General features: G+C 41.2%; 2 protein-coding genes across 2 annotated transcripts; both read left to right on the top strand.

Annotated features, from left to right (window-relative positions):
* Positions 1-98: 98 nt before the first annotated feature.
* Positions 99-5,207, top strand: babam1 (BRISC and BRCA1 A complex member 1). Its single transcript, XM_062556858.1, has 9 exons — positions 99-229; positions 840-1,406; positions 1,710-1,768; positions 1,889-2,009; positions 3,235-3,313; positions 3,658-3,682; positions 3,826-3,955; positions 4,131-4,217; positions 4,394-5,207. Exons 2-9 carry the CDS (start codon positions 936-938, stop codon positions 4,592-4,594), a joined length of 1,173 nt encoding a protein of 390 aa, XP_062412842.1. The 5' UTR covers positions 99-229; positions 840-935; the 3' UTR covers positions 4,595-5,207.
* Positions 5,208-7,034: 1,827 nt separating this feature from the next.
* On the top strand, positions 7,035-10,282 carry plvapb (plasmalemma vesicle associated protein b). The gene is made up of 5 exons (XM_062555908.1): positions 7,035-7,670; positions 7,868-7,964; positions 8,196-8,827; positions 9,183-9,268; positions 9,702-10,282. The coding sequence occupies exons 1-5, from the start codon at positions 7,281-7,283 to the stop codon at positions 9,703-9,705; spliced, it is 1,209 nt and encodes a 402-aa protein (XP_062411892.1). The 5' UTR covers positions 7,035-7,280; the 3' UTR covers positions 9,706-10,282.
* Positions 10,283-15,385: the final 5,103 nt, after the last annotated feature.

The raw sequence follows: 15,385 nt of genomic DNA, 5'->3' as shown, positions 1-15,385 counted from the left end.
ACTAACAGTCAGTTGCATGGTGTAGCCTAGTTGAAAGCGTATTTACACTTGTTGTACTCTGGGTGGCAGCATTTCTCCCACAGTTACATCCACCGAACATCAAGGAGTAGCAGAAGAATGTATTTCCTGTAGGCAGAAAATATGGCGCCGCACATCCAGTCAGTGGAATGAAATAGACATATTTTCTCCTGGTTAAATTTTGTGAATATTCGAAATACGACAGTTCCATGTAAGTGCAGTACCTTGTTGATTAATTGTTTTTGTAAAATATTTAGCTGTTTATTGATAGCGTTCTATAATGCATCCGGCTTTTTTGTACTGTTATGAGCTAGCTAAGCTAACAGTTGGTGGCTTATTTTCCTGCTCTGTTTAGCTAGGTAGCAAGTTCATCAGCTGGCTGTTTATTGGGGTAGCCCCATATGAACAAAGAGCTCAAAGGCATGTGACTTTTGAACATCTAGTCAAAAAGCAAATAAAAGCGCGGTGTAAATTAACGTTGGTAGCGGCTAATCTCGCTCCATAAATTGACTCACTGATGGCTGACGTTTATTTATTTTAACTTATCTGGCCTTTGGTGCAGTAAACAAGACATCATTGCAGGAAACTAGTGCAGTGAACTTTTCTATGTAAGAGAGTGGAGTCTGTCTAGTACAGTAGTTTAACTGTTACAAAGCATCCAGTTATATCTCACCAACCAAAGCCTGCAAGAGATGTCCCTGTGCCTGCCTTGTGTATTTTTTTTTTAAAGCTAATTGCTCTCTCTCTCTCTCTCTCTCTCTTTCTCTCTCTCTCTCTCTCTCTCTCTCTCTCTCTCTCTCTCTCTTTCATTCTGCTGCCAGTTATTGTATTTTGTGTAGATGCTCCGCATGTATTGACAGCCTGCTGGTCAGATCTGCAGTCTCACGCCTCCAGACACCATACAACTAGTGGGTGCCATGGAAACCCCAGAGCCTGGGCCGGCAGACGGGGAAGAGCGCGTGGTGGATCTGAGACCACGCACACGCTCCAACCCAGAGGGTGCGGAGGATCGGCGCAGCAGCAATGGCAGCCTGGGCAGCGTCAGTGCCATCGGCGCGGTGAGCGTTGTGGGTGGTAGTGGCGTTGGCAGTGCCAGCCAGCCTTCCGTTGGCAGCCGAGTAGACGGAGAGGGCGAGGCATCCACCTCCAGCAGCCTGCCCAGCGTTACCACGGCAACCCCCACTATGGCCACAGCCAGCCCGGCCGCTGCTGCCGCTGCCAACACCACTACTGCCGTCGTTGCCGCCGTCGCTGCCATGGCAGCCCCCACACCTGGCGCCGCCAAAGAAAGACCCAAACCCACACAGCCCGCCCTCGTTGCCTCACAGATGAACACCTCTGGGGACACTGGTCTGAGGGCACCACGGGTCAACTGCCCAGAGAAAGTGGTACATTCACCTTAAAATTCTCTACCAAGGAAACACATTACGCCTATTTTTTGTTTTTCTTTCCCTTGCCACTGGCTCCATCACTCAATATGGAAATCTGTATTAAAATGTATGTGAAGACAATGGCAATTTATAGATGAGTTTGCAGTGTTGAGTTGAGTGATAATGGTGCCTCCGTAAAGCAATAATGGTGCCTCCGTAAAGCAAACTTGGTGTGTAACCAGGTTGAGGTTTCATAAATGAGAAGGCTGGGATTAATTTATGTCATTCATTGTATTTCTTCTCTTTGAAATTCTGAAACAGATAATCTGCTTGGATCTTTCTGAGGAGATGTCTTTGTCGAAGCTTGAGTCTTTCAATGGGTAACATTACATGTAGTGCTTGAATTTGTTTGTTGTCTGTCTTTCATATTAAGGTTAAGGTATGATTGCTTATATGCTCAGGGTCAGGGACATGTTCAAATGTATTGTTTTCCTCTGCAGGTCTAAAACCAATGCTCTTAATATCTCACAGAAGATGATTGAGATGTTTGTTAGAACAAAGCACAAAATTGACAAGCGCCATGAGTTTGCTCTGGTGGTCGTCAATGATGATGCCTTATGGGTAAGTGAAAGTCTTTCTGTTTCCCTCCTTTTGCACTGTTGGCTTTAATTAATACATACATTGAACAAACATGATAATTGCTCCTTTTAAACATTCATTATAATGGCTGTTTTGTGCAGTTATTATGCATGCTGTTGTGTTGTGTTGTGCTGGAGTGATTTGGCCTGGAAATTAATTGAGGAACTATTATTTATTATTTAAAATAAAATGTTTAAAGATTATATCACACCTGCATAACATTTTTGATCAGTTTATATCATGAAAGGGTGCTTTTAATCTGTTGGTAGCCCTATTACTTACTCACTCAGTACTTTTGTCCACTCAAAAGCAGACATAGGGGATTAAACTGCCTTACTGTACGTACACACCGCCGGCAACTTAATTTCCCCCTGTGGGATAATAAAATTGCCTTGACTTGACTTGACTTGAGCTTTCAAGAAGCTCTGGACGCCCTGTCAAGGATGCCGTGGGAAGCTTTGGATGCTTTGGCCGCTCTGACGTAGTAGCATTCTATATTCGTTGCTGGTCGTTTGGTCGCTGAACCGCGTCATAGCTCATTACCATAAAGTTGAGCCACTTTCAACTTTCTCTAGTCGCTCAAGACGCCCAAAACGCGACACCGACGGATTGGTCGCTGCTGGCAGCTGAGAGAAGCCGGCTTCCATTGAAAATGAATGACTTCCGGAATCTTTGGAAGCTCAAGTCGGCGGCGGTGTGAACGCACAGTTAGGCGGGGATCACATTAGCTAGCCTGGGTGCAGCCGAACTTTAGCCCCGCCTCCATGATTTTCCGACAAGAATTGAGGATGACGTAGTCAGGCTACACATTAGCCAGCGTAGCGCAACGCTCAGACCATAATAATAAACCAAAACATTCTATCTGGTTTCTAAGTAACGTTGTGGTCAACGTTGTTACTAGAGACGGTTATCTTACATTGTTACGTTGTTAGACGAATCTGATTGGTCAAAATACCTGAACATTCTAAAATTTGTATAAAACATTGATGAGCCGACCGTTGCTCTTCAAAGTTGAACCAAGTTCAACGCTGAATTTGTTCAACGCTAGCATTACGCCAGCGTTGTCACCGGTCCGCTGCCGAACCATAGAGAACAATTGGAAACCTGCCGCTTGCCGCTGGCTAATGTGATCCCCGCCTAAGTGATGAATGATGTGGAAGCCTCATTCCTCTGTCTCATGCTGTCTGTGTTCTCCTCTCCCCTCCAGCTCTCAGGCTTCACCTCTGACCCCCGCGAGCTCTGCAGCTGCCTCTACGACCTGGAGACCAATGTGTGTGAAACCTTCAGTATCCTTCCACTGCCACCCCATTCAAATGCAATAATAGCTATAGGCTTTACACACCCAGTCTGTATTTTTTGGATGTTTTTTTCAAACCATCAAATAAGCAAATTCTGCTGCATGACCTAGGATGTGAAAATGCAGAAGTTTAACCTGTTCTAAAAACTGGCTGACTGGCAGAAGTCTTGGAGTTGGTGTATATATATGTGTATACACCGTGTTAGTTTGTATTTATCGTTCAAAGTGTGAAAAATCCCTTCGACTCCGCAGAGACGAGATATACAGTAGAAGAGAGATTATTCCCTTCCTTTTAACTTCGTCAAGGTTTTATTCTTTAACATGATCTACCAGATCTGGAGGACCTTCTAAATGTAATGTAAGTCTGTTGTCTGATTTGATTGTCTGTCTGATGCATGCGTTGTTTGAGTTGACAGAGTGGCTCGGTTGATTGTGCTCGCAGAAACCCTTGTGGCTGTGAGTTCAACACACTCTCATGGGTCTCTGTGGTGTTTCTAACAGCTTACAGAAGATCGAGCTGCCCCTTATGGAAAATGTGCAGACCATTCCGCCTCCGTTTGTAGTACGGACCATCCTGATCTACAGCCGGCACGCCGGTCAGCTCCAGTTCAACCCCTCGGACGCCGTTAGTGTACGTTGAGATCTCAAACACAGCAGTGGACGAGTAGAAAGTGTCTGCTCTCAGCAAATGATTTGATAATGAAAGTCTTTTGTTTGGATTTAATTGAGCTGAATGTTAGATATGTGTGTGGTAATGGTATCAAAACATTTGAAATAGTGGTCTTCTTTCTCATTATCTTCCACAGAAAATGCTGCAGTCACCCTATTTCTTCTTTGATGTCGTATATCTGCATAATGGTGCTGATGAACAAGGGGATGAAAGCAGTTGGAGGGTAATTTTCATCTCATTTTAATTCATCACTTTAATTAAAGAGTAATGACTTTTCAGTCTTTCTCTTACCAGTGAATAGACATACTAGTGAAAAAAAAAATCCCATTTTAGTGCTTTTCCCTTCTCTGATCGTGCATTGAACTTTGTCCTGATTTGTGTCATCTTGTTTCCCCACAGGACATTTACTCGTCCTTCTGTAACTTAGATTCTAAAGGGATGTGCTACAGCTTTGAGGTGTCCCTGTCAGGGCCCGCCCTGGAGCTGCACAACTGCATGGCCAAGCTGCTGTCCCACCCCCTCCAGAGGCCTTCCCAGAGCCAGGCGTCCTACAGTCTGCTGGAGGACGATGAGCCGGCAGAGGTGGAGGCAACCGTCTGACCGCTGCTTTCACCACCTCCTCCTCCTCCTCCTCCTCCTCCTCCTCCTCCACGACGCGCAGCAACACAGCTGAGCTCCCGCGCTTCTACCTTCGTCTTGCCATAAAACCTCCATCACGTCGGAGTGTGGTCTGATATTCATTGCAGAATGTCTGTATAATTTTTTCAGTTTCTGCAAGGTTTTTTTTTTTTTTTTTGTCTTTTTTTTGTTTTGGGAGGGGGGATGGTAAAGGCATACATTTAATTTTGTTTTTGTTTTTTATTTTTCTGAGAAGGCCTTGCTCTTGTTTCTTGTTGTACTGTACCTCTACCTGACACCAGTTTTGTTGCCTATGGTGATTTTATTCAAATATTTTTTATGTTGCTGTTTTTAAATCACTTTTCATCACTATAGTTGTCATTATGCTTATTACTGTTAAAAATGAATGTAGATGTGGGAAGGACCGCTTTACTACTGTATTTAAGACCCATAGCTTACAGAATGAATGGGGGGAATGAGGGGAATCATGCTCTTTGGCACAAAGTGCTTACTGGATTTTTAAGGGCACTGTGTATGCAAAAATTGTATAAATGTCATTTGTAAAGCTGTCCTAATTGAATAAAAGACAAAATACAATGCCATTTTATGTCTCTTAAGTTGTATTTCTCTATTAGCAATATTAGTAAATGTGCTGGAAAGTCTGGTATGCCAAATTTGGCTACCAGTAAATCATGACGTTTAAGAATTCCAGTTGAAGAATGTTTTTCACCTAGACTCCCCAAAGTCCACATTCATTTTATTTTTGCCAAACAATCCTCTTATTCCCTCCATATACTAAGATATTACAAATAGAATGTAGTTCTTGACAATCAGTCATCACTGACCATACCAGGGTGCATTTCTTGAGTTATACTGTATAACTGTCGTTCTTCTTATATTTGGTGTTTCTAGTCCTAGTGCTTAATCATGTAGTAGAGATCGAGGCTTTTGTGTTGGTCTTGCCTCATGTACCTCAATGGGGGAGTCGCTAAACAAAACGTTATCCAGCCACAATTGAACCCACGGTCCACCAATCATTTAGCCTACATGTTCATGTGGATTTACTGCCACTAGAGGGCAGTTACAGTCTTAGGTTAAGTAGGTCTCTTCATACAGCTCTGAGGTTGAGTAGGCTACTACTACCGACCGACCTGTTCTTCATTTGGGCTGAACATACGCCTGTCTCTGTGAGAGGACCTTGTCTATAGACAGGTCATGAGGAGGCCACCAGACAGCTGTTTGATAATTCTCTTGCTTTTTATAAAACAATGCAAATTCACATTGAACTGTGCATTCTCTGCTTACAGCCTTTCTTATTAAACTTAATAGTATCGTCAAATCTTGTTTTAATCTTACCCTAACATAGCCTATTTTGCTGTTTTTGTGTTTAAGTGTAGCCTATCGGTCCTGACACTTATTTGCTCTTATGAGTTTTAAGCAGTCCCATAAATTACACTTCCCAGGTTGGCACCAAGACAATGCCCTACAGGAAGACCCCTGTCTTTCGTTATTTTCCCCTTTCACAGCCCTCCCAAACAGTGTGTCTGTCCCTGACGTCATCACCGTGAACCGCCACCGTCAGGATCAAACACATCCGTCGCCTTCTGGACTTCAGGGAATATTTGTTATTGCCTCTTGCAAGAGGAATGACAGGTCCCCATTGTTGTGCTTTTCACAGTAGCAATGGCATCTGTCTGTGCACAGGAAACTGCAGTATTTTGATCAGAGTTGCCTCATTGGGGATTTTTGCTACATTCCAAAGATTTTTTAGATATTGCTCAGCCTAAAGGTGATGATGTAGGGGACAAGTAATCACCAATTCCTAAAGTTCTGATTTGATGATAACAAGCTGCCAGCTCATGATTTTAATTATCCAGATAAATTAGGAAAAAAGTCTGTGGTGAACTACTGATCAACACAATACTGACCAACAACTTTCTTCCAACAGTTGCCTGCGTATTGTCAAGAGACAGTTCCCATCAAGTAATTGGTGGGAGTATACAGTTCTGCCTATTATGAGGACAATAACATTTGTTCCTTGGGTAATCATCAGAGGACAAGTTGACACTGAGAATGAATGAACCCATAGTACAGTATGTAATGTAATTTGGCAGGAGGTACACTGAACTCAGCCCAATGATCATCATGATCATTTCCTGTGTCCATTGGATTACAATCCCAATTCAAATGCATATCTGCTTCATAAAAACTCCATTATATGCTGGGGATCCTGTGTCTGGGTGATTAAGGCATTTCGATGGTTTCAACCCTGAGAGGAATGCAGCCCGTCGGACAAAGAGGAGAAGTGGGAGTGAGGCAGTGAACGCCGCCCCCCCTGGGTGTGTGAAGCTGTGATAACCTCCAGAGCGCTGTCCAGCAGCAGGTCAGGAAGGAGGCGCGGGGGGAGGAAACGTGCCACTGCGCTTATAAACACCGACACTCTGGACACTCCACTAGACTGTGTTTACATCGAGCCTCGACCTATACCCACAGACTTTAGGTCACATTCAGGGTGGTTGTGACTGTGAGAGAGACTGCCAACAGATTGCTGCTGCTCAACAGTACTTGGCTGCAACTGGACGGCGTGAATAGTTTTTTTAAAAGGTTTTTTTTCAGTAGTTTTGTGGTGTTTCGGATTTTTTTCTTCAAGAGCAACAGCAGGGCAAACATGTACAGCAATGGCTACCCTCGCACCACCTTTGCCCTGCAGCCCAAGAAGAGCATCCACAAGTCCAAGGGCAAAAGCTGTGGCTACTACCTGCGGATAGTCTTCTTCTTCTCCTCGCTCATCCAGACACTCATCATCGTCAGCCTGGTGCTCTTCCTCGTCTACGGCCAGCCAGAGAAGTCGGCCGAGGAGAAACACGTGGACGAGCTGAGCGAGAATTTCAAGAGGGTCTCCCTGAGCAACTTGGAGCTGAGGAAGGACAAGGCCGACCTGGGGGCAACTCTGACCAACACCAACAAGGAGAAAGTGGCGCTGCTGAAAGATGTGGACAAGCTGAAGACTGACCTGAACGCCTCCAAAAACACCTCAGAGACCGAGAAACTGAAGCTGGTCAGTGGTGGTCAGAAGTACTTCATATTCTGCCAGTTGGTTGCAATTCATTTGATGTGATGTGTACACATAAAAAATCTGTCGAAATCCTACAGAACATCAAAGCATAAGAGCGTTATGGATGTGCTGGTCTGTTTATGATTCTGCTGTCACCATTGCTATGCTGATTTACTGTCTTTGGATGTTATCTATAACAGAGTCGGTGCATCATGGACAAGAGGAGAATAGAGATGACACGATCTACTCCAATTAATTGTCCAACACCAGCTGTAAGGGACCCATTAAGTGGTGTCGGTAAGTTAAGGACACTCTACAATATGGTGTACATTGTGTACTTTTCTTGTGCATGCCTCATGTCTGATTATGGCTATTAATAGTGTATTACCACAGTTATAACAACATTTAAAGTTATATTTCAATGATTACAATATAAATCTTCGAAATCAGCTTTTAAGGGTGCATATTTATGACTTTTCTGTCAATGACCTTTTCAAACCACCACTGACCTGTGAACCTGTATTTCAGCTGAAAAACACCATAGCCGCCTGATAGAACTGGTGGAAAGGAATTACACACTCAAAGTCCAGGAACTGCAGAGGGACTTGGACAGCGCCAAGACAGCTCGGGACCAGTACCAAATAGGTGGCAGCGAGGCCAGGCGAGAGAACGAGGAGCTCAAGGAGCGGCTGAAGCAATACACCCAGACGTGCAAGGAGGACTTCTCCAAGCCCCTGGAGGGCATCCAGGAGGTGACGGCCGCCTTCCTGGCCAAAATCAACAACGTCTTCCCCCACTCGCTCACCTTCCATCTGACCTGCGAGAAGCAACAGGAACAGCTGAATGGCATCCGCACCAACTGCACCAACCTGTCGCGCCAGGTGGAGGACAAGTTCCAGAGCTACCTGAACCGGGTGGGCGACCAGGTGGCCGTGCTGCAGGGCTCCCGGAGCGAGCTGCAGGTGGAGAACCAGCGGCTGGTCGGCGTACTTCAGACCACCAAGAATGAGCTGGCTGACCTTAAGGAGAAGACCAGCCGGCAGAACACTGACGCTGCCAACAAGTACGACAGGGACATCCAAGAGCAGCTGAAGGAGAAGACCCGGCTGAGGATGGAAACTGAAATAATGAAGATCCACCTGGAGAAGTGCGAATTACTGGTGAGAGGAGTGCAAGGGAGTGAGGGGGGAGGCCGGTGACGTCTGGGTGTTAGAACTGTGAAACTTGGAGGGTGTTAAGAGAGGACAAGAAACAGGAGGTGGATGGTGTCAAAATGAAAACAATGGAGAGGAAAACAAACTTTGTGTGTTGTGTGTGTGTGTGTGTGTGTGTGTGTGTGTGTGTATGTGTGTGTGTGTGTGTGTGTGTGTGTGTGTGTGTGTGTGTGTGTGTGTGTGTGTGTGTGTGTGTGCGTGCGCGTGTGTGTGTGTGTGTGTGTGTGTGTGTGTATTTGTGTATGCGCACATGTGTGGGGGGGTTATTTCACTGTTTGAAATTCTTTTGGTTGTTTTGCAGAGGTCTGTCATGCCTCCCAAGCTGCCCCCTGCCCCACCAAAGCCTTTTATGCCAGTTGGATCACCGATGATACCACCTGCCCAGGGGTAAGCCTTCACTCACTCACTGACTATGGGAAATTTACACTGTATATCTCCCGGTAAAATTGGATTCTATATCTCACATGTTGTAAACCGAGAAGGAAAAGTCCAGCTTCAGAAAGTAGCCTAAAAGTTCTACCATGTATTGGTTCTACCTGTGAACTTAAAACGGGTGGTCTCTCTAATTATCTGACCTACCTGGCCGAAGAGTTTTACTTTCTGGAGCCAGACCTTTCCACCTCTGATTGTAAGCTTCATTAGAATGAAAGAATTAGCTAATGAACTGCATGACTAAATCAGTAACTTCAGAACACATGATCCAACTTCAGAAGTTGATTGAGTGTGATTGCAAGGTGACAATTGGATAAGGAGAGTATGACATGAACATTACTTTGTTTTATCTATTTTATTTATGTCTCTTTTTTCATTATTGTGACAGGTAAGATGAGTGCTTGAAGAATGAAGTACCGACAAGCCACAACAGCAGCATGAATAGTATCATCTTGACCATTTTTTTTCAAAAGGAAGAAATGGCAAAAAAGCATTCACCTAAATCACTTGTTTTATGATGAACGCTTCGTCATGTGAAGTGCTTTTGTTTTTCTGTTACTTTTCATACGCACTTAATTGTAAAATAATTTATTTGCTTTTCACTGCAATCCAGATAATGCCCAAGCTGAAATGCTGCCTGGAGTATGCAAATAACCACATTGTGTATAAAAGTTTTATTCTGAGTGTCATATTTGATACAATGACATTAATGTATATTGTAAAATAAAGAAAAAACTAAAATAAAACAATAGCAAATGCAGCTGTGAACTTTAGTTACGTAAGCTATGTACAGTAATGTGGACAGATTTTGGTAAACATCATTATGTTCATAAATTTTACGACAGGAAATGAAATCCAAATCAAAGGTGTACAAATGTTTTTACAATGTTATGTTTTATATATCATTTTCACATTTGCAACTGTATATGTACGGTTTCTTTTTTATGTTGATTCAAATAAATGTAACAACTTGATCAATTATGTGAATCCTTGTTTTTGACACTTAATGCCAAGTCTTTAGAGACATCCACCGGACTTACTGTATTCATCAGTGCAGGCAAAGAACTTTAAGTAAAATTGATTGTACCCGAAATCTGGTTGCTTGATTAGGCCCTCATTTGAGAGATGTAAAACCAAAGTGGAAAACTAAATCTCAAGTACTGTATAAAACCAAATGATTTTCATTGCAAATTTACATATTTAAACATGAATCTGTTCATATAAAGAGCAAAAAAAGGATCAATATCAATATTAGGGCTGTCAATTGATTACATACTCTGTGATTAATTAATCTAAATTAATCACATATTTAATCTTGCTGTGAAAGTATATTCAATATTTTAATTCAAATGAATCTTTGAAGTTTAAGTTTGATATTTTTTTGGCATTTCAGGCCACGGTTATAACCTGGGGACACAATGAAAATAAATGAACACTCCCTTCAATGTCAATACTATTTCTTTGCATTGATGTGGTACTTTAGAGTTGACGAACTCTGGTGATATGCAAATTTCTTGCTGCAGACATTGCAGAGGACTTGCCAGTGATCTTGGCAGCACAGTCAAAGGTCATATGGAATCGATTAATCTGCATTATTTATTTTTTAATCAGTTATTTTTTCTCAAATTGATTAGTCAAAATGAATTAGTAATCTTGACAGCCCTAACATATATAAGAGTGTAATACTTTAAGGGTGCCATGTTGCAGTCTTATTTATTTATATTTGGTTTATACTGGTTGGTTATCATACACAGAGGTTTGTGGGGGTATGAGCGAGAGAGATAGCTGCAATGTTCTTCCCTGATAGAATGTAGATACTCAACAACATTCCATATCTTGACAACATTCCATATCTTGATGAACAGATGATTCCTCTGGGTGGTCAAAGTCAAAGATAATCTATTTCACTCATCTTATCAGCACTAAATCACTGAAGGGTATGTGCCATCTGTATCTGAAATGATTACATATACTGCGGCCAAACGTGATTGTGTATAGTGTGGCTGGCATCTAATTCTAATCCATTCCAAATAATTTTGAAGGAAAGCATAAAATCTCAATTATAAAACACAGCACAAATCCAACCCTTTACTCTGAGTTGGATTTTCTAATAACACTAGTGTATGTGGAATGGATAAACTCTGACAGTGTCACGACACAACATTCAAGCATGCAACATCAATGGTTCTATAATCTTAGAACTGGTTTTGCTTATCACGAAAATTTGTATTTTCACAATTTTTGGTTAGTGATAAAAACACTGAAGGAAGAGGCTATGAGACAGACTGCCACATACATAAACTAACACTGCATGGCCCATAGGTTAAACATACTGTAAATTCTACCCTTACATAACTTTTCTCCATCAATCTTTCCCCAACTGCACTGAAAGAATGTACTGTGTCATCGGGTTGAAAAAAGACACTAGGGTTATGCTGTATTTGGGTCTGTTATAGCATTGCATAATGGTCAACAGTTTCTGGAATAAATCAACAACCTGCATGAATGCACTGTTGATTTTGTCGATTACTCTAATAACTGAATTAATAGATGTGAAATTCATTCATCAAATTATTTGCATTATGTTGAAATCCAGACATTGACCAAGAATATTCAAATGATGGCATCATGCACATGCGTACACGTATAAAGCCTACAAACTAATTTGAAGAAAATGAAATCATTCATTCGGGTTTCCGCTTCATATCAATGTAGTGTTTGCCTCAAACCACCTTTGAGTACATTTTAATTTGCACGTGACCGTCTTCATCATCAGTCTCCTCTGGCTACCCCATGGGGGGACGTGAGGCGAAGCAGGAGGCCTCTGGTGACTCTGGTCGCCGCTTGATAAATGGCCATCAGGTGCGGGAGGCTCCTCTCCTGTTCTCAGGATATCCTTTGTTTGAACATCAAGCATTTTTCACTCGTGGGCTGTCACGCTGCTGGACTGCTGCTGACTACAGTGAGGGGGTAGAGATATGGGGGTGTGGGGGGGGGGGGGGGGCGAACTCTCTAACCCACACAGTACAAATCATTATCCAGTAGCAATGGTTTAATATTAAAAAACAATGGCATGAGAGCCCATCCTACAGAAAAGGCTAATCTTTATATTAAAAGACTGAATGAGACCGGTTCAGAATGAAGTATAGAAAAGAATAAGTATAAGTACATTTCTGATACTGTGAGGGAAATTTGGTCTCTGCATTTATCCCAATTCGTGAATTAGTGAACACACACAGTGAGGTGAAGCACACACTAACCCAGAGCGGCTTTTTCATCGTCTAGACATGTAATGTGATATCATACAACATAGTTTCACACTGAGGACTGTTAGACATCTGACAATGCATAGACCATCATCAGTGTCTCAAAGTTTTCTCCCTTTTTTCCTCCCTGTTTATATTGCTAACACACTAAAATGGCAGGCATAGCACACTTATTTAAACTGACACACAGAGAGCAAAACCTCTCCTCAAGTCTCCAAAAGTCTACACACAATTCCTACTTTACACACGTTTTGCAATTCAAAACGGCACTTTCTAAATGCACCGAGCATAAGACACAACCATCTGACATAAAGTCATGTTTGCCATTTCAAAACAATGCCATTGAAAATAACAAATTGGCCAACAGCATGTGTGTGTATCTGCGAACATTTCTGAGGATGTGAACAATCTGAAGAACTTTCTACAATTTTAACTATTTTAGTATATTATGGCAAAGCATACTAAAGATGAATGTGCTTTTCATTTTGCCAGACAGTTGGTTAGACAAAAATCTGGTAATCTGGAAAGAAGTGTGTGCCATTTCGTGAAAAGGTTTGATTTAGATAATGTCGTTTTGATGCAGTGCTTCATTTTGCAGATATATGAGGTACTTTGCAGTTTGGGTGTGTGGTTTTGTAAATTGTGTTAAGTTTTTGATTAAACCAGCCTAGTTTACAAAATTGTGTTTTAGCAATTGGAAAAAAATGTAACTTGTCCACATAGAGGGACTCTCTTTAAGAGATGTGCATATCTGCTTTGGTGCTCAGTTGTGTATAACCTTTAAAAATGTAACATAAAGATCAAGCTACATACCGTTCAGTTATGCAAAACGCTGACTAATTGATGCCAAGTGTTACACAAATATTAATAAGAATTTGTCTGTGGAGGAATTTCAACCCTCCACCAACAAAAAGTTGTTGAGTTGTTGAGTTATGCAAATGCCCTGCACCAACATGTCTGCATTTTAGGCATTTATTCAAACCATTTAAATCTGACACTGCTGTGCCTGAAACAACATAAACGGATAGCCTCTGAATGAAATAATTGTTTTAATTTTTTTTATTTTTACCCACTTCATCTACTGTAATTCAATTGTTCCATTGACCTGCTCATGTAATTGAAACATATTTTAAAGCAATAGAGAGTAGAAACAGCTGGCATAGCCTACACATGTTGAGCAAGTTAAAATGCTTTATATTTCATTATACAGTATAGCCTACATGTCATGACATACTGTACAATGAGCTCCATTACTAGCACCCCTGATGAAGATGAGTTAAAAAAAAAAAGAGCGGAAATGTATCGATACATTTAATGTAAAAAAGTAAAAAAATCCTCTGAAAGAAGGAAATATTTTAACAAAAGCACACGTGGGTCATTATCACTGAAGGGTGCCTTCCAGTGTACTGGACATTAGCTCTGCTACGTCAACATATATAATGACTATATGAGTCTCATTGTTATACTGGTCATTTTGCATGCATTTTCTAGATTTTCTTTTCAATTTTATATCAAATGATGCAGGCTATTCTTAGCCTGGTTGTACCACCCTCGTAAAGCTTACATATGGCCATGTCAGCAGGCTGCATCAGGTCAAAGTTCAAAGTTAGTAAATAGCCTGAAAGCCAGTTCGAATTCTACACTGCCCACAAATTTCGGGAAATCAGATCTGGACTTGCTCCAGCAATAAGCCTCTATAAAAACGTTTGGAATTGTATGGACCATAGTCCGGGTGTGCTTTATACAGTGATGGACAGATGTGCCCAGTTGATTTTGTTTACAGCAAAAAGCTTCTCACTGTTTATGTTGCTATCCAGCTATCTGCGTCATCATATTTAAAATAAATAAATACAAATCAATCATACTATGAAATACCTTGATGAAATCTACAGTATATTATTTCATCCCTAAGTAAAGGAGAAGACAATACAAATGCAGATATGTATATATGTATATGTGTATGTGCATCCAGATATTAACATTTTCTCTCAGTTTTATAAAGTACTGTAGGCTATGTCAACTGTATGAGTTTCTAAAAAAACCAAGCAATCTTTTCTAAAGGCATTTCATATCTTTCATAAAATTGACAAATGCTTTAGTCTCTGAATAATTGCCCCATTAACTGAAACTAGGAGTGGGAACTCAGCTAATGTATATTTTCACAAACTGAGTGTCTGCTATTTATGATCATAAAGAAAAGACTACAAAATTAAGGCTGGAATGGATGTCAATTGTGAAGGCTGAAACTCATGGTTCATTTCTATTCTACTTATTCTTAACTTCTTTAAAAAATATATCAAGAAATACATTAGAGTGCTTATGCATTTTCAAGCAGTAATACATGGTTTCCTGTTTGATTAATATAAAACAATAAAGTCACACAGGCCAAATGCCCTAGTAGACATTCTTCAACATGGGAAAGACAAGACAATTAAAATAAGCTGAAATTACAGTATGTTGACCTTGATTGGTCAGGAAATTGGTATAAAAAGCATAGTAATTGCCCGAATATGGCAATACTATACAGTGGGTATAGTAAGTATTCACACCCATGCTAAAGTTGACTAAAAAGAGGAATATAAAATCATCTTTTGAGAATTGATTGTAATGCCTTAATTCCAAAAATGAGTAAAAATCTAACCGTTAAGGACACTAATTTTCTTTGTGATTGAAGAATGTATCGTAAATAGATAAATGTTCTTCCTTAAATACAGGTTGCATAAGTAATTCAACCCTATGTTAAATTCCCATAGGAGCAGGAGGATTTTTTATATGTTTTTATTTTTAAAGGCCAGCTATTTTATGG

This window comes from Sardina pilchardus, chromosome 15 (genome assembly GCF_963854185.1).
Source record: "Sardina pilchardus chromosome 15, fSarPil1.1, whole genome shotgun sequence".
In the NCBI taxonomy this organism is placed as follows: domain Eukaryota; kingdom Metazoa; phylum Chordata; class Actinopteri; order Clupeiformes; family Clupeidae; genus Sardina; species Sardina pilchardus.
The sequence above is the reverse complement of the archived record's forward strand: the minus strand, read 5'-3'. Positions and strand labels throughout refer to the sequence as shown.